Here is an 18,117-nt window from a genome sequence, read left to right on the forward strand (position 1 = left end):
AGGAGTGTACTATCACTTCGGGAGGGAAAGAAACAAACCATCAAGTAATCTTAGAGCAGGGCGGAAACAAAGAAAAGGGAACAAGTGCAGAGTGGGGGCAAAACTAAGAGCAAACGCACAGTAGACTGCAGTGAAGCCCCAGGTAACAGTGTGCATTCCCGGGTATTTGCGTATAGTTTGCCTGGTCTGCTGTCTTGGACTCCATATAGATGTGTGACTGGTCATGGTAACAAGAGGTTCCTTCCCTTTGAAAGTCCAGCCAATGGTACATGCATAGAAAAAAAAAAAAACAAAAAACCTCTGGATGAATATACATCAACTTGTTAAGACCGATTACCTGGACAAAGTTCTTCCAGGGGACTTCTACTTTCTATATTGTACATTTTGGTATTTTTAAGTGTTCTTATTTTTATTTTTTTAAAGATTTTATTTATTTACTTGAGAGAGAGAGTGAGCATGAGCAGGAGGAAGGAGCAGAGGGAGCTGGAGAAGCAGACATCCCTGCTGAGCAGGGAGCCCGATGCGGGGCTCGATCTCAGGACTCCAGGACCATGACCTGAGCCGAAGGCAGATGCTTAACTGACTGAGCCACTCAGGCACCCCTCTACGTGTTTTTAAAGAGCACATATTACATACTTCTGTAAACAGAAAAAACAAAACATAACAAAACAGGCTTTTTAAAAAGTTCCAACGAGGACATCAAGAGCATTTTCCTTTCTCTTCTTTCACAAGTGTGGGTTAGAGATGCTAAAGGAAGAATTATATTCCTTTCTCTCATCTTCATCTTTGCAGGAAGTGAAGGAGATTAAACAGGTTCTAATTTCCTGGAAACTTATCTAATTAGAGTTCAGCATTTTTCTCAGGTCTTGGCAGCCAGGGATAGCCGGACTCTGTAACCCTTCACTCCTGGAGTTGCCCCTCAAGGGTAATTGGTCCTTCTTTATGGACAATCTCGTGAGCATGTTAGTCTTAGCTTTCCAATAATCTTTTTAAGATTTTATTTTTAAGTAATTTCTACACCCAATACGGGGCTTGAACTCACAACCCTGAGATCGAGTTGCACACTCCACCAACTGAGCCAGCCAAGCGTCCCTCCAACTAGTTTCTTGAGAACAAAAATAATATCATATGTCTTTGGAGCCTAGAGTAGGCATTTAAGTATTTCTTCATTGGCTGATGGATTGCTAAATTCTCTTGTAAACTTTTTGCCTTTCTTCCTTACTCTGACGGGTATTCATTCTCCAGAAGCATATAAGCAGGTGCTACTTTTCCAGGGAATAGATGGCAGTCGCTAACGGTACATATTTTTATTTAGATTTCATGGGGGCAAATACACACTTCTGCTTTAACTCAACCTCCCTCAGAGCCAATTCCAAGAGATGAGGTCCAAGAAGGCTTTTTTTCTCAAACCTGCACAGTTCCGAAGCCAGATCTGACCAAAACAAGTATTATCAGAAAACTTGGATGCATCAGTGAGTGAGGTCTTGGACTACCCTCATCCTCTTCCCTATAGCCCTCCCACAGCCTCTTTCCCTTGGCTCTTGCCACCGCTCTGTGCTCCAACAACGAATATGCTATTATGCTGAAGCATTATTTCTGCTTACAATCTCCCATAATATCTTTCAAGCCAAGAGGTTGAACCAACTTGAAATGAATACTGGCCACTGGGCCTGAGAGCAACTACCTTGGGACAATGTTTTGGTCTTACCCCACAGCTGCGTTAGCACTGTCTGATCCCATTTTACTCTGCTTACCTTGACAGACTGTTCAGGAAGGTACGGCAAGCTAGTTACTGAGCCCATTTGGACCAGGCTGATAAATGGCTATGGATTCCTGAAATTTTCTCAATTTCAGTATAGGAGGGGCTCAGGTAGGACAATATTGTTCTTAGAAGGGGGTGGAACTTAGTTTCATTTACATAGGATTTATATGCCTGAGAAAATGTCATTAGACGAATCAACAATGAGAGGGACAGGAGGATCACATACAGCTGAAGCCCCTCTCCCTTGCCCCCTGTTCCTTCTTGGTTGGCACTGCTACAGATCAAGAAAACGGCACAAGCAGCAAGGAGAAATCCTCCTGATTTCTCACGACTGCCTTGGATATGGCATTACTCTTCCTCCCCAAACATGGAGCACCTACACAATTTCTCTAAGGATACCCCTTGATTACTCAGTAATATATCCATTCTTGTCTCAAATATTGGTATAGGAAATGACCTTCTGCCAGCAAGCTGGTTAAGAGTGCCTTAGAAATTTTCCACCTGGGGCGCCTGGGTGGTGCAGTCGTTGGGCGTCTTCCTTCGGCTCAGGGCGTGATCCTGGCGTTCTGGGATCGAGCCCCACATCAGGCTCCTCCGCTATGAGCCTGCTTCTCCCTCTCTCACTCCCCCTGTTTGTGTTCCCTCTCTCGCTGGCTGTCTCTCTCTGTCAAATAAATAAATAAAATCTTTAAAAAAAAAAAACAAAAACAAGAAAGAAAGAAAGTTGACCCATTAAAAAAAAAAAAAGAAATTTTCCACCTGACCATATAATCACTTGAAGCTGGGCCCTAATTTTACAGGGGTCTGATGAGCTGCTGAGACAGGTCCCTGTTGTATGTTCAGATATGTTTATGTAGGACTCCTAGTTCCTGGAAAGAATGTTCATTTGACTTAGAAAAATGTAAATAAATAAAAGTATTCACTCATACTAAAATCAGATAAATCAGAGGGCAAGATTGGAAATATTCTTCTCAAGCCGTGGAGTAAAATGCTAAGAAATGATCCTGAAATCAAATCAAAAGACAGATTTTTCTGATTCATAGAGCAAAATTGAGAAGCAAGGTTAGGAAAGGCGAATGAAGGCATCTCAGGCTAGATGACAGTCTTGCTGAAGCCATACAGGCCCGAGGGCACCAGTTTCCCTCAGGAGGTCATAGAATCTGCTTTGTGCCCAGTAGGAAATACTGCATTATTTCAGTTAGTTTTACAATGTATTCATATATTCTTCTATAGATATGTAAGCATCTTAGTACAGTTTATGTTTTTAAGCATCTTGCATTATAGGTAATCTTAATAAGTATTTAAAAATCTAAACTTGTAAGACAAGTTACAGGATGATGTTTTACAAAGCAAAATTTATTTTATTTTATTATTTTTTTAAAGATTTTATTTATTTATTTGAGAGAGAGAGTGAGAGCAAGACCACAAGCTGGGAGACAGAGGGAAAGGGAGAAGCGGGCTCCCCACTGAGCAGGGAGCCCAATGCAGGGCTCGATCCCAGGACCCTGGGATCGTGACCTGAGCCGAAGGCAGACGTTTAACCCACTGAGCCACTCAGGCGCCCTGCAAAATTTATTTTTAAAGAGATTTACATCATGTTGCATAATCCCCTAGAGCATTTTAAAAATGTGAATTTGAATTACAAATTCAATACATATATTACAGAAACCAATATAATTTAAATTTGATTACAAACTATATACAACTTTTGAAAAAGTTATATGGTATAAATCTATAATAAAATATCATTAAATAGAAGAAGGAAAAACTGACTTCAAAAATATGAATATCAGAATTTATTTCTGATTTATTTCTTTTATAAAAGAAGATAAAAAGATTTTAAAAGCTGTTAATAAGACATGAACTTAAGTAAAAAGTAAAAACCAAGGTAAAAGACCTATAAAACAATAATTAATTGCAATTAAAAAAATATTTTAACATTAAAGAATGAATTTTTGGACACAGAAACTAAAGGTATTAAGAAGTTATCCTTTATTTCTTAAACTCTGGTTTTGAAAAACTACTCAACTTTTTTTCAAGAATCCCAACTACAAAATCTGTATATTGGTGGGAGTTCAAATTAGTAAAGTACCACAATATAATTAATCTTCATTTCACAGGTGGGAGGATGGGCAGAAATGGAGTAGAGAAGTCAGTCAGTCATGGTTACTCATCTAAATGAAACCATTCTTTCTAATGCTCTGACTTTCCAGGACGACAGAATGCTAGAATTGCAAGGAATATCAGACAGTGATGGTCTAGCCTTTTATCTTGCTGGTCAGTATGCATTTATCTCATAAACTGATGATTCTGGAGGACATATAGTGGCAACTTCTAATTCTTTTAACGTCAGAGGGATATGGTATGAGGTAAGCCAAATCAGAGGTCAGTGGATGAGCTACATAACCTGGGCAAGTTCCAATCTGTGTCCTTTCTAGCTCATCCTAGATACCCACATTCTATGCCGAACTTATTGGGCATTTCCTCACTGGATTCTACTGTGGTGGTGCCACCTGAGTCCACATGGTGTTTCCTTTTCGTTTTCCTTCTAGTTGCAGGGGAACAGAACAGATTTACCATATTCAAAAACCCTCTTTCTGGAACTGATCTGAGTTTGAAAAAGGTGGAGCCTGAAGTAACATGTGGGAGTACTTTTCATTCTCATTCTTGCACATCTTACTCACCTCATTGGAAAACATTATTTCTCTTTATCTTTCAAGGTGACCCAAAAGCATCCAAAACTGGGGCTCCAAGAAGTATAGTATGTGTCCTCTAGTGAACTGCCACATGCTACAATTCATTCTTTGAACGTAAAAATATCAAAACTACGTAATCATTAAAAAGAATGAATTTGAACTAAGAATTGATGTTTATAATGAGTGCAAAAAGCAAGTCCTCACAGTAAGTATGTGAGTCCATTTAAAATATTTACACATATTTGCCTGTAAAAGGCATGGAATGATGCACACAGTGGTTGACTGGAGAGTGGGACTGTGATGTGCAGAGAGGGTTAGGAAGGGGACTTGGGCTTTTTCCTTTATTCATTGTCTGGATGTTTACCCAAGTGTGTACTTAAATTCTTAAAAATTAATTAGGGAACATCACACACATCCACCAAGAATCCTTATCAATCTTTACTGCATTAAAAGTCTGGGAAACTGTTAAATTCTTGGTTTGACTGGTTCCATGGAGAGTTCAATTCTTTCACCAGACATTCCTTAAATACCAGGTTCTTTGCCTGGCACCAGGCTACCAAGATCAATAATACCTGGTCTACGACAGGATGGAAATCTGCTCCAAAATGCAGCTAGGAGGAAAAGTGAATTTGTAAGAATGGACACCGTCATCACTAGGGATACAACAGCACCCTCACTTGTCTCATAATTGGCCTTCTGTAGGCTTCATCCTTCGGCAGCGCCACTGGCAGACGTCATCCTCTCATTCTTAAAAGTCGAATTTAGGATTAAGACTCCAGTTAATACGGCTGAGCGGGAAGTGTCCTTGGGGAAAGAGAAGTCCCCAGAACAGATCCACTGGGGTATCCAGAATTGATTTTGCTGCTGCACACAGACTCCTGTCTTGTCTGGAGTCTCTGCTGAGTAATGTAATTTCTGGGACAGCAAAGGGGCAGCTGATGACTTTGAACCAAATTTTACCTTTCAACTCAATCCAGGGAAATTGCAACAGAGTGACCGACGATGCAAAGTGCTATGTTGAATGCTAGATTGTGCTTTATTTTTTCCTCCCAACTTCACGTTTCCATGCACCAAAATGTTGATGCTACAAATATTGGATGCCACGCTTACCTGACAGGCTTCTTCCATCCCACCTGGGCGCAGAGGCTCTGAGCGAGCGCGCGAACCGTGGCTGGAGCCCGCCTCTCGCGGCCGGAGCGGGCTCGGCGGGCCGCGGGTTCCCCTGCTGGCCCCAGTGCCGGAGCCGCTTTGCTGCCGGGGCTCCCGCAGTCAGCCCCCCGCGCGCACGCGCGCTCCCCCGGGGCGGCCCCGGCGCCTCCAGCCTTCGGCAGGGCTGCGACTGGACAGTTCCAGCGGGTGGGGCGGGGCGGGACGGCTAAGGAGTGCTCCGCGACCACGTGATCGGCGCTAACATGGCGGCGCCCAGCGGCGTCCACCTGCTCGTCCGCAGAGGTAAGCACCTGAAGAACAGCCCGGTGGGGGTTTGCACGGTAGCTCACTCGCTAAGCACCCGGGTTCAAAGGGGTTACACACCCGCGCTCAAACATTTCGGCGCACACGAATGTACTTTCAGTTCTACCAATACACGCAGACACAGAAGCTGACAGAGGGACACGCCACAGGAATATACACATTTATTCACTCGTCATTTGCCTGCACCGCGTTACTGCGTGGCATTCGCAGTCACTCCTTGAGGTTTATGGGACATTTTCTGAAGTTTTCTTCCCCCCGCGTCCGTTGTATGATTAGTGTAGCAAACTTACTTATTTTGGCTGCGGAGCGATGAATCTTCGGTAACTCGGCAATGCCCCTGCAGTTGCCACAGAGAAAGCAATTGGTGTTTGTTGTGTCTGTTGGCATGATACAATACGTCTTTTGGGGAACTTGCAACATGTGATTATTCTGTTACAGTGACTTAAAGCGAAGAAGAGAAATCATGCCTGGGTAACTCTCAGTAGGTGTTATCCTTGCGTGAGTGGTGAGATTTTAGTAAATGTACAGATACTTTTGCAGGTAAATTAGGGAAATCCTTGTTGGAATTGAACTAGTTTCTCATTCTTGGTTAGAAAGAACTGGGAAGTTGTATCAAGGATTGGGAAAGAGGGGAACTAACGTGTTTTGAGGAACTGCTTAGGTGTCAGGCATGTAGAAACAGCAGTCCTGTGAGGTAAATATTATTTTCATAGTAAATAGGTACTGTTTATTAAGTGCTTTTTAAGTACGTGATACTGTGTCAGCATCTTACATATGCTAGCTACGTTTTAAAACCTAATGAGTTAGTTCACCGTTCAGCAGCGCCTATACTAAAATCGGAAGGATACAGAGAAGATTAGCGTGACCTCTGTGCAAGGATGATATGCAAATTCATAAAGCGTTCCATATTTTTTGGAATTAAAATTTTAAGATTACAAATAAATAAAGGAACACTGTACTGTGAAAAATAAATAAAACCCAATGATTTAGGCATTACTCCTGGTTTGCAGACGAGAAAAGTGAGGCAGCGAGGTTAAGTAATATGACTAAGGTCACACAGGTTGTAAGAGGAGCCACGGGAAGATCTGAAGTGAGAGATGTGCAAGAAGAAGGTGATGTAAGCAGTATTTTTGGACTGGTTGGATGTTAGAGTGGAAGTCAACATGAGAGTGCAGCCCTGTGAAAAGAGCCCCAATTTACATCTCTTAAGATCTGGGCTCCGGGCCAAGCTCTGTTTACTAATCAAGTTACTTTTCTGTTTTCTCTTTTGGCAAGAAATAATGGTGTTTAGACTTTTTTGTGTACCCCAGGTAATGGTGAAGAGGATCTGGGGAGATAGTCAAAGTGGAGATGGAACCACTGTGTGTGTATATGTGTATATTACGTATCTACACATATATGTGTGTGTATATCTATATAATCCCCACAGATTACAGAAATAACTCTTTTTTTTTTTTTTTTTTTTTTTTGTCTCTAATGATTTTGACAAATGGTGGTTCAGACAGTCCTGGGAAAGACTGCTATAGGGAAGCCATAACCCATTCCATTATATCCCACAGTGCTGCAACAACTAAAAGAGGGATCTTCTGATTAGAAAAGGGAGATAAAACGTGTCATCAGGGAGAGGTTTAGTGACCAAAAAAGGTTGCTTTTATGTACTCTCCGTAGCTAGTTTTAATTTGCAGACACGTCATCCTGTACCACCTGCTCCCCAAACCCCTAGGATGGAAAACGAAGGGTAAATTCAGGAAGGCTCCTCTCCTCTCTTTTCTTCCTTTCACAGACTCGAATTTATGTCAGTCAATTCACTATAAGTCTTTCTGTGTCAGGGTTTATCATCATCATCTATGTGCATCTTTCCCTCCTGGAAAACAGGAAAAAAAGGGCACGAGGTTTTTCTCATGACTCTCCAGCCCACTGTAGCTTTAGTCACTGTATACCGCATAGAGTAGTTACAAACCTCGTCTCAACATCCCCACTCCTAATTGTTAATTCTTGTTCAGGGGGAATTATGTCTTACCTGTCTCGTTCAATAGGCACAGTAACAGGCTCAAAGTTATACTTATTAAACATACTGAATTGAGAGGCTGTTAAGACTTTTTCTCTGCCGTCATGGGCTAAGGGATGGGTAGAAACTATGAGTAGCGACACTGGAAAGAAGAAAGGACAGATCAGTCTCTTGAAAGCAAGAGATAAGGTAAGGAGAGCCTCTTAGGAGTGAAAGTATTCCCCGGTATTAGTACCGGCAGGAAATCCCAGATCATGGCACATAATGCCTACTCCCAGGCTCCAAGAACTCTGCTTAGTCTCACTCCCAACCCCACTTACAGGAATCCTTGATCCAGCTCCTGAAGGCACTACACAGGATTCTTTGTATGGGAAGGAATGGGGAAGGCAAGTAATTGAGACATACTTTCTCCTTTACACTCTGGTCACTTTTATGAGCCAGTCTCTCCTGGCTTGTCTTTTACCTATCTGATTTTCCCAAACTTTCACTGTGCTCTGCTGTTAGGTTTCTAAATATTATTGTTCCCCAGGATTTTGTCCTAAACTTTCATCCCTGCTTTCTGTCTTTGTTGTCACCAATCAGATTTATCTACCTCAATGACTGTCAAATCTAGTTGATTTTTAAAAAATGAACAGAGTGTCTGCTGGAACCAGGCACCAGCCTCAGTGCCAGCTCTCGGTTGGATATCTTTTCCTAAATGTCTCCTGGGCCCCTTAAACTCAACAGATCCAATATAGAAATGAATATTTTTTTCCAGATCTTCTTCTGGGCCTATAGACTCTATCTCCATCAATGGTATTACCATCCAGTCAGTATCTAAGTAAAAGCATTTGAGTTCTCTTGGTCCCCACCATTTTTTAAAAATTTCTCTGTCCAGTGAGTTAGTAAATCCTATTTCTTTTTTCTTTTTTTTTTAAGATGTAACCAATTTCTTTTTTTTTAAAGATTGTATTTATTTATTTGACAGAGAGAGAGTGCACAAGCAGGGGGCATGGGGAGAGGGAGAAGAAACCTCCCCTCTGAGCAGGGAGCCCGACACGGGGCTCAGTCCCAGGACCCTGGGATCATGACCTGAGCCAAAGGTAGATGCTTAACCATCTGAGCCACCCAGGTGCCCCAGTAAATCCCATTCCCCCCTCCCACAACTATTTATTTACTTATTTATTTTTAATTCAAGTATAATTAACCTATAGTATTATGTTACTTTCAGATATACAATATAATGATTCAACAATTCTGTACATTACTTGGTACACATCATGATAAATGTACTCTTACGCCCAGTAAATCCCATTTCTTGGATCCCTCCAGTTTTCTGCATGGTCTAGGTATAAGTCTTTACCATTCCTTAGCTAGACAGGGCCTTTGTAACTGGTCTCCACCTCTGTCTATCCTCTTCCCCACAACTATAGTTCTTTCTCTAAAATTCTGCTCTGATTATGATGCTTACCTGCTGAAAAACTTCTGGGAACTCTTCATTGCTGAGACAAAGTCCCTTAGCATGGAAAGCCAACTCTAGGACAGTCTGGCCTCACTTTGTCTTTTCAGCCTCATCTCCTGTCAGTTCCCTTTCCTCACATCACTGCTAAGGTTTACCATTGTGTGCCTCCTTAATTGTGCTCCTTAGTGTCCTTTTTCACCTGATAAACCATTCATCCCTTAAGGCCACACCTACGTGCCATCCCTCCTTTAAGCTTTCTTTGCTTCTGCCCAGCCAAACTATTATATAGCACTTGGGGCGTATGTTTACCAGAACACTTGTCACCTGGCATCAAAGTATGTATACTTCTCTAAAAAATATTAGTTTACCCCTCTGTCTCCCCACTAGAATGGGAGCTTCTTACAGGCATGTCTTACCTTCTTTATCTGTCTCCCCAAAGCCTGGAGCACAGTGTCTGCACATGGTAAGTACTCTGTTTCACAACTAAATGAAAACCCTTTTAGATTGCAACCTCCTATAGAAATATTTGTGAACCGAAGTTGTATGGTAAGCCTAAAGAATAATTACCTCAAAATGTCAGTTTTCTTCACATAACAGCCCTAGATAGTGAATTTTTCTTCCTTCCTTCCTTCCTTCCTTCCTTCCTTCCTTCCTTCCTTCCTTTCTCTCTTCTTTCCTTTCTCTCTTCTTCTCTTTCTTTTTTATATCGCACCTCTCTCCAAAAATAAGGCCATTTTACTTCTGTGTATCTTTTTTGGCAACTATGAGAATTTTATTCTGGGTTATTTGAATTGTGAATCAGACTTGTAATTAGAAAAAAAGAAGTTGAAATGGGGGAAGGGAGGAAATCTAAAAGAGAAGAGCTTGAAGTTTAAGCAGTGTAGCCATGGGAGAGATGAAGGAAGCTGATGGAAGTAAACCCTTGCACCTAAGCACTATCCTGCTGTACTTCCACAAGCCATGTGGAAGGAGTTGACACTGTGGGAGGAGAGGGGGCAGACTGTTGGCAAGTCTGGCAGAAACTCTAAGAAAGGCACAGCTGGTGGGTGTGTGAAATAGTCTGGTCTCTCCAGAGGGCTGTGTGGCAATGTCTGTCAAGATGTAAAGTATACGTGCCTTTTACCTAACAATCCTGCTTTTAGGAATTTATCCTAAGAGAACAATAGGATGAGTATGCAAAGGTGTTTGAATAAGATTTTATGTTGGTAATATTGGACAGAATCTGAAATGGCCATTGGTAAGAGAATGGCTATGTAAATTATGGTTCCTCCATGCACAGAGTGCTATGCAGCCATTAGAAAAGATGATGTCGAGGGGCACCTGGGTGGTTCAGTCGGTTAAGCGTCTGACTTTGGTTTCAGCTCAGGTCATGATCTCAGGGTCATGAGATCGAGCCCTGTGTGGGGCTCCACGCTCTAGCTGGAATCTGCTTGAGATTCTCTCTTCCTCTCCCTCTGTGCCTCTTGCTCATGATCTCTCTCCTTCTAAAATAAATAAGTAAATCTTAAAAAAAAAAAAAAAAAAAGATGATACCAATGTACTGTAGACCTAAATAGTCATTGACACATATTGAGAAAAAAAAGGCAGGGTATAGAACAGTTTATCCCACTTATGTAAAAGTGCATATCTTTGCTTTCTTGTGCACAAAGAGATATCTCAAATGATGTTCACCCAGATGTTCATAGTTGTTATTTCTAGATGGTGAGATTGGACTGATTTTTACTTTTTTGTACTTGATGTGTTCAAATTTTATATATTGAGCATTTTTTTTAAAAGATTTTATTTATTTATTTGACAGAGAGACAGCCAGTGAGAGAGGGAACACAAGCAGGGTGAGTGGGAGAGGAAGAAGCAGGCTCATAGCGGAGGAGCCCTATGGGGGCTCGATCCCATAACGCCGGGATCACGCCCTGAGCCGAAGGCAGATGCTTAACGACTGCGCCACCCAGGTGCCCCTATATATTGAGCATTTGTTATCCAAATATTATGTAATATATCCAAATAGAATATTTGTATTATTATTCCTTACTATACTATCATTTAAGATACATATAATTATACTAATATTTCATTATTCTTGGGGTTTTTTTAGTTTAACAAATGTAAAAATATTTACAAGCGCTTCTGCTAATTTGTTACTCAAAGGCCATTGATTCTTCCACTGAGAATTCTCTTGCCATAGTGGTTTTTCAAAAATTTAACCTCCAGGTAGGGGAGGGCTGTTTTACCTCATGAATTAAGTAGTTCAAACTTTTGTCAACTGACCTGAGACCTTTACTATCTTGTGCTAGGAAAATGTATCCTCAATTTTGCCAAGCCAAGTTAGAATTAAGTTTTAGGATGTAGTCTTTGTGCAATTTGGAAAATGCTAAAGGAGCTTCCTGTGACTTAAACTCTACTCGTGTTGATAGCCAGAGAATGAAATGGATTTTTGCTAATATGGTATTTTTTAACAAATACCGTCCAACCCTATTATAATACAGCTTGTTACGTATAGATTAAGACATACTTAATAATCAAATCATGGCCGTAAATTCTCTAAAGTCAGGCATGTCCCTAAAGCCATATATGCTCTTATGTTTTTCCTCTGCTTGAAACAGCTTTCTATAACGCAATTAGCTCCTGTCTCCTATTGAAATTATAAAATCTCAGTGCACAGTGTAGGCTATATAGACCTTCACTGATGAATCCTTGCAGTCATTCAAAAGAAAAAAAAGCATGATGTTGACCTGGATGTGTTGACAAGGAATGATATCTACAACATATATTGCTTGGAAAAAGCAAGTTATAGAACAGTTTAATATAATCCCATTTTGTAAAATGAAACACCAGTATCTTCATCTATGTCTAAGTGTATAACATACAGAGAGAGGAAGAGAAAATATTGAATACTCAGTTTCTGTGAAATGCCCACTTTCCCCAAGCACTGGAGATCTTTGAAAATGCAGAGTGGATGCTGTATATCTTAGGGAATTTGGCAAAGATGGAAGGAGAATAATATGTGTGTAGAGCTTCACTTGAACATCTTATTTTACAGTTAAAATAGCTTTTTCTTGTGGAGATGGGATTTCTTTTTTAGCTTTTGAACATGGATAATTTCTTTTTTTTCTAAAGATTTTATTTACTTATTTGAGAGAGAGAGGGAGAGTGTGTGTGTCTGTGTGTGTGTGTGTGTGTGGCACGCAAGTGGGAGGAGGAGCAGAGGGAGAAGCAGACTTCCCGCTGAGCAGGGCACCCTACTTGGGGCTCAATCCCAGGACCCCCGAGATCATGACCTGACCTGAACTGAAGGCACACGCTTGACTGACTGAGCCACCCAGGCACCCTGGAATATGGAGAATTTCCAACATACACAAAAGTAGAGAGAGCACTAAAATAAACTCCCACATACCCATCACCTACTTATAATAATCACCAACTTATGGCCACTCTTGTTTTATCTTTATCTCTAGCCACTCTCTCCCTGAAACTGGATTGTTTTGAAGCACATCCCAGATATCATATAATTTCATCTGTAGATATTTCATTATGTTCCCTGAAAGACAGGGAGCTCTTTTTATTTTCTTCATATATTCTACATATGAGTTCTAGATTTTTCAGTTGTGCTTTTTTTTTTTAAGATTTTATTTATTTATTTGACAGAGAGAAAGACAGCCAGCAAGAGAGGGAACACAAGCAGGGGGTGTGGGAGAAAAAGAAGCAGACTCCCAGTGGAGGAGCTTGATGTGGGGCTTGATCCCAGGACCCTGGATCACGCCCTGAGCCAAAGGCAGACACTTAACAACAGCCACCCAGGCGCCCCTCAATTGTTTCTTTTCTTATAGTTTCCATTTCTCTGTTGAGATTCCCAGCTGTTCACTCATTATGTCTACCTTTTCCTTTAAGTACTTGAACATACATATTTTTACTAACCATTTTTAAAGTCTTTATCTGTTAATCTGTCACTTCAGTGATTTCTGGGTCTGTTCCTGTTTTACTGACTGCTTGGTTTTCTATTCTTTCAACCATTTCTTTTTAGTTACAGTTTGTGTTCAATGCAGATCAGTCCTGTAACATGAGAAGTTACTATGAATCAAAGCATAAATACACAAACACAAGGTACAACCCAAAACAGATGTACAGCATTCAGATATGAAACAAAAGGGAGTGTTCATTCACACACACACAGCAGCTTGAGATCTGTTGGGTATGGTAGTTCAGTGTAGGTTCCTGAAGATGGGAGAACATGTCTTTGCTTATTAAGACTGCTGTGCCCCTATTAGATATTGGAACATCTAAGCATTAGCATGTGATCATGCAAACAAAAGACCTTAAAGAGGGTCTATTTTTAAAAAGCTTTCTGTGCATTGAGGCAGTTGTGAAAAGATTTACTCTCCAGAGTCAAGCCCACGTTAGGCTTAGGATCAAGTTCTAACTATCTAAAAATACTGACTGAGAACAGAAAGTATTCCAAATATGGGTATTCTGGTTGAGGGTTTTTTTTTTTTTTTTTAAGATTTATTTATTTATTTTGTGGGGGGTTGCCTGGGTGGCTCAGTCAGTTAAGCGTCTGCCTTTGTCTTGAGTCACAGTCCCAGGGTCCTGGGATTGAGCCCTGCCCTGTGTTGGGCTCCCTCCTCAGTGGGGAGCCTGCTTCTCCCTCCTCCCTGCTTGTACTCTATGTCGCTATCTCTGTCTCTCTCTCTCAAATAAATGAATAAAATCTTAAAAAAAAAAAAAAAAGAGGAAGAAGAAGGGAGAGAGAATGCATGCAAGAGGACAAGAGCAGGGGGAGGGGTAGTGGGAGAAGGAGAGAAGCAGACTCCTTGCTGAGCACAGAGCCCAGTGCTGGGCTGGCTCCCCCAAACCTGAGATCATGACCTGAGCTGATATCAAGAGTCTGATGCTTAACCGACTGAGCCACCTAGGCCCCTCTCTGGTTTTAAAAAAAAATTTACAGAAAGAGTGTAAAAGTCTTTCTGAATTTAATGTAAGTAAGCTTCCAGTTTTCACTTCCCAGATACTTGATTTACAGTTTTGGCTTCTGCACATATTTGTCTTTTTAATTTCAAGACTTGACAATTTTACCTTCAAAACAGATACGTTTTTAATTTGTAAAAAGTGTTCAACATATGCAGAAATAAAAAGTATTTTGAAATTAATTGAGGTCAATGTACTTTGACTCTTTGGAATCACTTTAGCTACATGAATCTCGTGCTTTTGTTGAGTAGGAATAGGTGATAAAAACAAAAATAGGTGATATAAACAAAATTCACTCGTTATGCTTTGATTTGGGGTAGATTCCAATCCATTGCTCTGGCACATGTCAATAACTAGATAAAAAGTCAAATGCAATGTCAAACCCAAAGCCTCAGAGGGGGAAGAGTTCATTTCTCAAAAAGAACAGTGATAGCTTAGCAATGTAAAACTTTGTATCCAGAGTACAACAGTGTATTGAGGATTTATAGTAATGCCTAGAAATTTCTTCTAAAGGAGCTCATGGAAAGCTTTTTGTATTACCTGTTTTATGGCCTTAAAGATTTAATGAACCAAATGAAAATTGAATCTCTCTGCCACATTCCATTCTTTGTCTCTAAGGTAGGAAAAAAATTCTCATTTTCTTTCTTTTCTTTTCTTTTCTTTTCTTTTCTTTTCTTTTCTTTTTTTAGAGAGGGAGGGGAGGCAGAGGGAGAGAGAGAGAAACAGCCTCCATGCCCAGTGCAGAGCCCAATGTGGGGCTGATCTCACAACCCTGAGATCGTGACCTGGGCTGAAATCAAGAGTCAGACTCTTGTTTTTTTTTTAGATTTTATTTATTTATTTGACAGAGACAGACAGCCAGCGAGAGAGAACACAAGCAGGGGGAGTGGGAGAGGAAGAAGCAGGCTCCCAGTGGAGGAGCCTGATGTGGGGCTCGATCCCAGAACGCTGAGATCACACCCTGAGCCGAAGGCAGACACTTAACGACTGCGCCACCCAGGCGCCCCAAGAGTCAGACTCTTAACTGACTGAGCCACCCAGGTGCCCCTATTCTCATTTTCAAAGTAGAGTTTTACATGTCCATATTTCTTAAGCCACATTAATCATCTCTTAACTCATTTTGGATGTTAATATTGACATTCATCATCTAGTCAAAACCTTCCCATGCTCTTCAATCAAATTTGTGATCCTCAGCATTTTCTGTGTCAGTAAGGTGTGGAATTAGCAGATTTGATGAAGACCTGTTCTTTCCTTATCACACTGGATGTCTAGATGCTATTTGAATTGGGTTTAGAAGATGGGATAATATAGGTGTTTCTTGGCCTGATTCTCTAAACAGGATAGATATAGAAGGGATAACAAGATTATAAAGAGACTAGCTGTTGACTGCAGAGCACCACCAGTTACCTTGGCGGTGGCATTAGCTGGACTTGGGGCAGCCACGCTGTTCTGGGAGGAGCTACTCGAAATTGTTGTAACAGTTATTGGATTTGAATAAATCTGTGTGGGTAGGCACCGCGCCGGAAGCATTGGCCCCAGTCTGAGCCTGGCCACCATCTCTTTGCCCTTGTCTGCTGCATTGCCATCAGTGCAGGGTGCATCTCACTGAGTGCAGGGTGTGTGAAGAACCCCTGGCTTGGGGGACGGGGGGCATGGGTGAGGTCTGCTTTTTTTTCCCCATTGATTGCAGGTCCCATTTTTCTGCTTCTTTAAATGTTATCTAATATGTAATTGTATATGTGACATAATGAATAATACCTTGTACAGATCATGTTGTTTTCCTTTAAAATACATTGAGTTTTGTTGTGACAGGCAGTTAAATTACTGGCAGATCTTTTTGGTTTCACCAGCCTTGGTTTTATTCTTTGTTAGGGTGGATCTGTTTGTTTTGCCCTTAGACCTAGAGTGTAGTCCTCACTCTAGTGCAGAGCTCAGCAGACTTTTTCTACAGAGGGCCAGGTAGTAATACCTTAGGCTTTGTGGATCCTATGGTCTCTACTGCAACTCTTTAGCTCGCCAATGTAGTGCAAAAGCTGCAGAGATAGTATTAAACAAATGAGCATAGCTATATTCCAATAAAATTTTCTTTACCAAAACAGCGAGCGAGGTCTTAATTTGCCCACCCTTGTTCTGCTAATGTGTAGTTCTTACTCCTAAGGCATGTCTTTCTGAGGTCTTAGTTAAATGACTTTTCAGCTCAGTGAGGTCTTTCAACTCTGTTTGAGCTGGGACTCCAACTTCCCGCAGCCCCGCAACCTCTAGAATCTCAGTTCACACTCAGCCTACAGCAGCCACTGTCTGGTAGACCTTGTGCCTCCCTTCCAGCACTGTGACACACAGATTCCCGCTGCGCCGGCAGCCAGACCTCTGCTGTCTGCCTCCCTGACGAAGCAGCGAGGTGCTGTGGTTGGCCCATCCTCCACCTGCAAATGCCACAATTGGAACGGTTTCCCCTGGCAGAACACTGGGGACAGTCTGGGTTCACTCTGTGTATTTGTTTGCCCTCAAGGTTCACTGTTGGCATTGTTCAATATCCAGTGCTAAAACATAGCTCCTTCATGTTTTGTCTAGTTAATTTAGTTGTTTAGGACAGGAGGGAATTCTAATAACAGTTATGTCAACACGGCCAGAAGAGAAAGTCACTTTTTTTTTTTTTATCTATAGGTTTATTTTCCCACTTTTTGGTCTTTTTTTCTTGAGTTTATTTGTTGAATCCACGTTCTGGATTTTGCGGGTTATATATCTAATGGGGTCATTAAAAATGTTCCTCTGTAAACTCACCATTAGATCTAAGGCCTGACCTGATTTAGGTTAGACTTTTTTTGGGGAACAGCGGCACGAATACTTCATAGGGTGTTGCTTTTTGCGATGTTAGTGGCCACTGGTGATCATTACTTGGCTCCTTTAGGTAATTGGAGTTTGTAAAATGGCAGTATTTTAATCCGATCATTCCCTCTTGATTTCTTGTTGAAAAATGTCTACGGAGAGAAACTTTCTCATCAAGTATTAATTACCCTGATAGACCTCATCCTGGAAAGTTAAATGCTTGATTTGTTCTCTTTATTTACCAGTTTTTAAATAACAAGTTTTTCCTCCAAAAGTGACCAATGAGTTGTTGTTTAGAATAATGTGGATTTATTTTTAATTGTGTATCTACTTCTTTAATTTTATGAAAGTATATGAAAGGATCATGCAGTGTTGAAACAGAATCCTAAGGCAGGATTGCAAGATTCAAGATAGAAAACCCAAAAGTTATTGACAGAATTAGCAATTTTAAAAATGAGTTTAGGGAATTCTTACTATAACTTAATGTTAGAGTAGAAGACTATAAGGTAAGAAAGGGTTGAATGTCCTCCAGAGCTTGTTGCAAGTTGAGTCTCATAGTATTAGTCATTCACACTATAGCAAGAGACTCAGTTTTGCATCTAGTGAAATGTCAGATCTTGTGCTTACAATAAATATGCTTCTTAATATCCAAAGGGTCATTGTATATAAGACGAAAGGCAACTGGGTAATGATCTGATTTGGGATGCTGTCTCTACAACTTATCACATGAATGAAAAAAAGTAACTTAATTTTCTACTCAACTTTGCTGTGACCCTAAAACTGCTCTAAAAATTAAGTCTAGGGGTGCCTGGGTGGCTCAGTCGGTTAAGCATCTGCCTTCGGCTCAGGTCATGATTGCAGGATCCTGGGATCAAGCCTAGTGGTGGGCTTCCTGTTCAGTGGAAAGCCTGCTTCTCCCTCTCCCTCTGCCTGCAGCTCCCCCTGCTTGTAC

The 18,117-nt window shown here is 41.1% G+C and overlaps 1 protein-coding gene and 1 non-coding gene across 3 annotated transcripts in view; both read left to right on the forward strand.

The window, feature by feature from the left end:
* The first annotated feature begins 5,822 nt into the window (after positions 1 to 5,822).
* The window catches only part of METAP1D (methionyl aminopeptidase type 1D, mitochondrial), an 84,640-nt gene continuing 72,345 nt past the window's right edge, over positions 5,823 to 18,117 (forward strand). Inside the window, exon 1 of one of the 2 annotated variants that reach the window (XM_026492557.4) lies at positions 5,823 to 5,910. In XM_026492557.4, coding sequence (XP_026348342.1) covers positions 5,871 to 5,910 — 40 coding nt within the window. In that variant the 5' untranslated portion in view covers positions 5,823 to 5,870. The remainder of the gene's footprint in view (positions 5,911 to 18,117) is intronic. The other variant, XM_048214241.2, reaches the window with a different exon arrangement.
* On the forward strand, positions 6,738 to 6,844 carry LOC113250958 (U6 spliceosomal RNA). Its single transcript, XR_003314281.2, has one exon. It is a non-coding gene; the product is annotated as a U6 spliceosomal RNA (small nuclear RNA).

The sequence above is a fragment of the Ursus arctos genome, unplaced genomic scaffold, assembly GCF_023065955.2.
Source record: "Ursus arctos isolate Adak ecotype North America unplaced genomic scaffold, UrsArc2.0 scaffold_1, whole genome shotgun sequence".
Taxonomy (NCBI): domain Eukaryota; kingdom Metazoa; phylum Chordata; class Mammalia; order Carnivora; family Ursidae; genus Ursus; species Ursus arctos.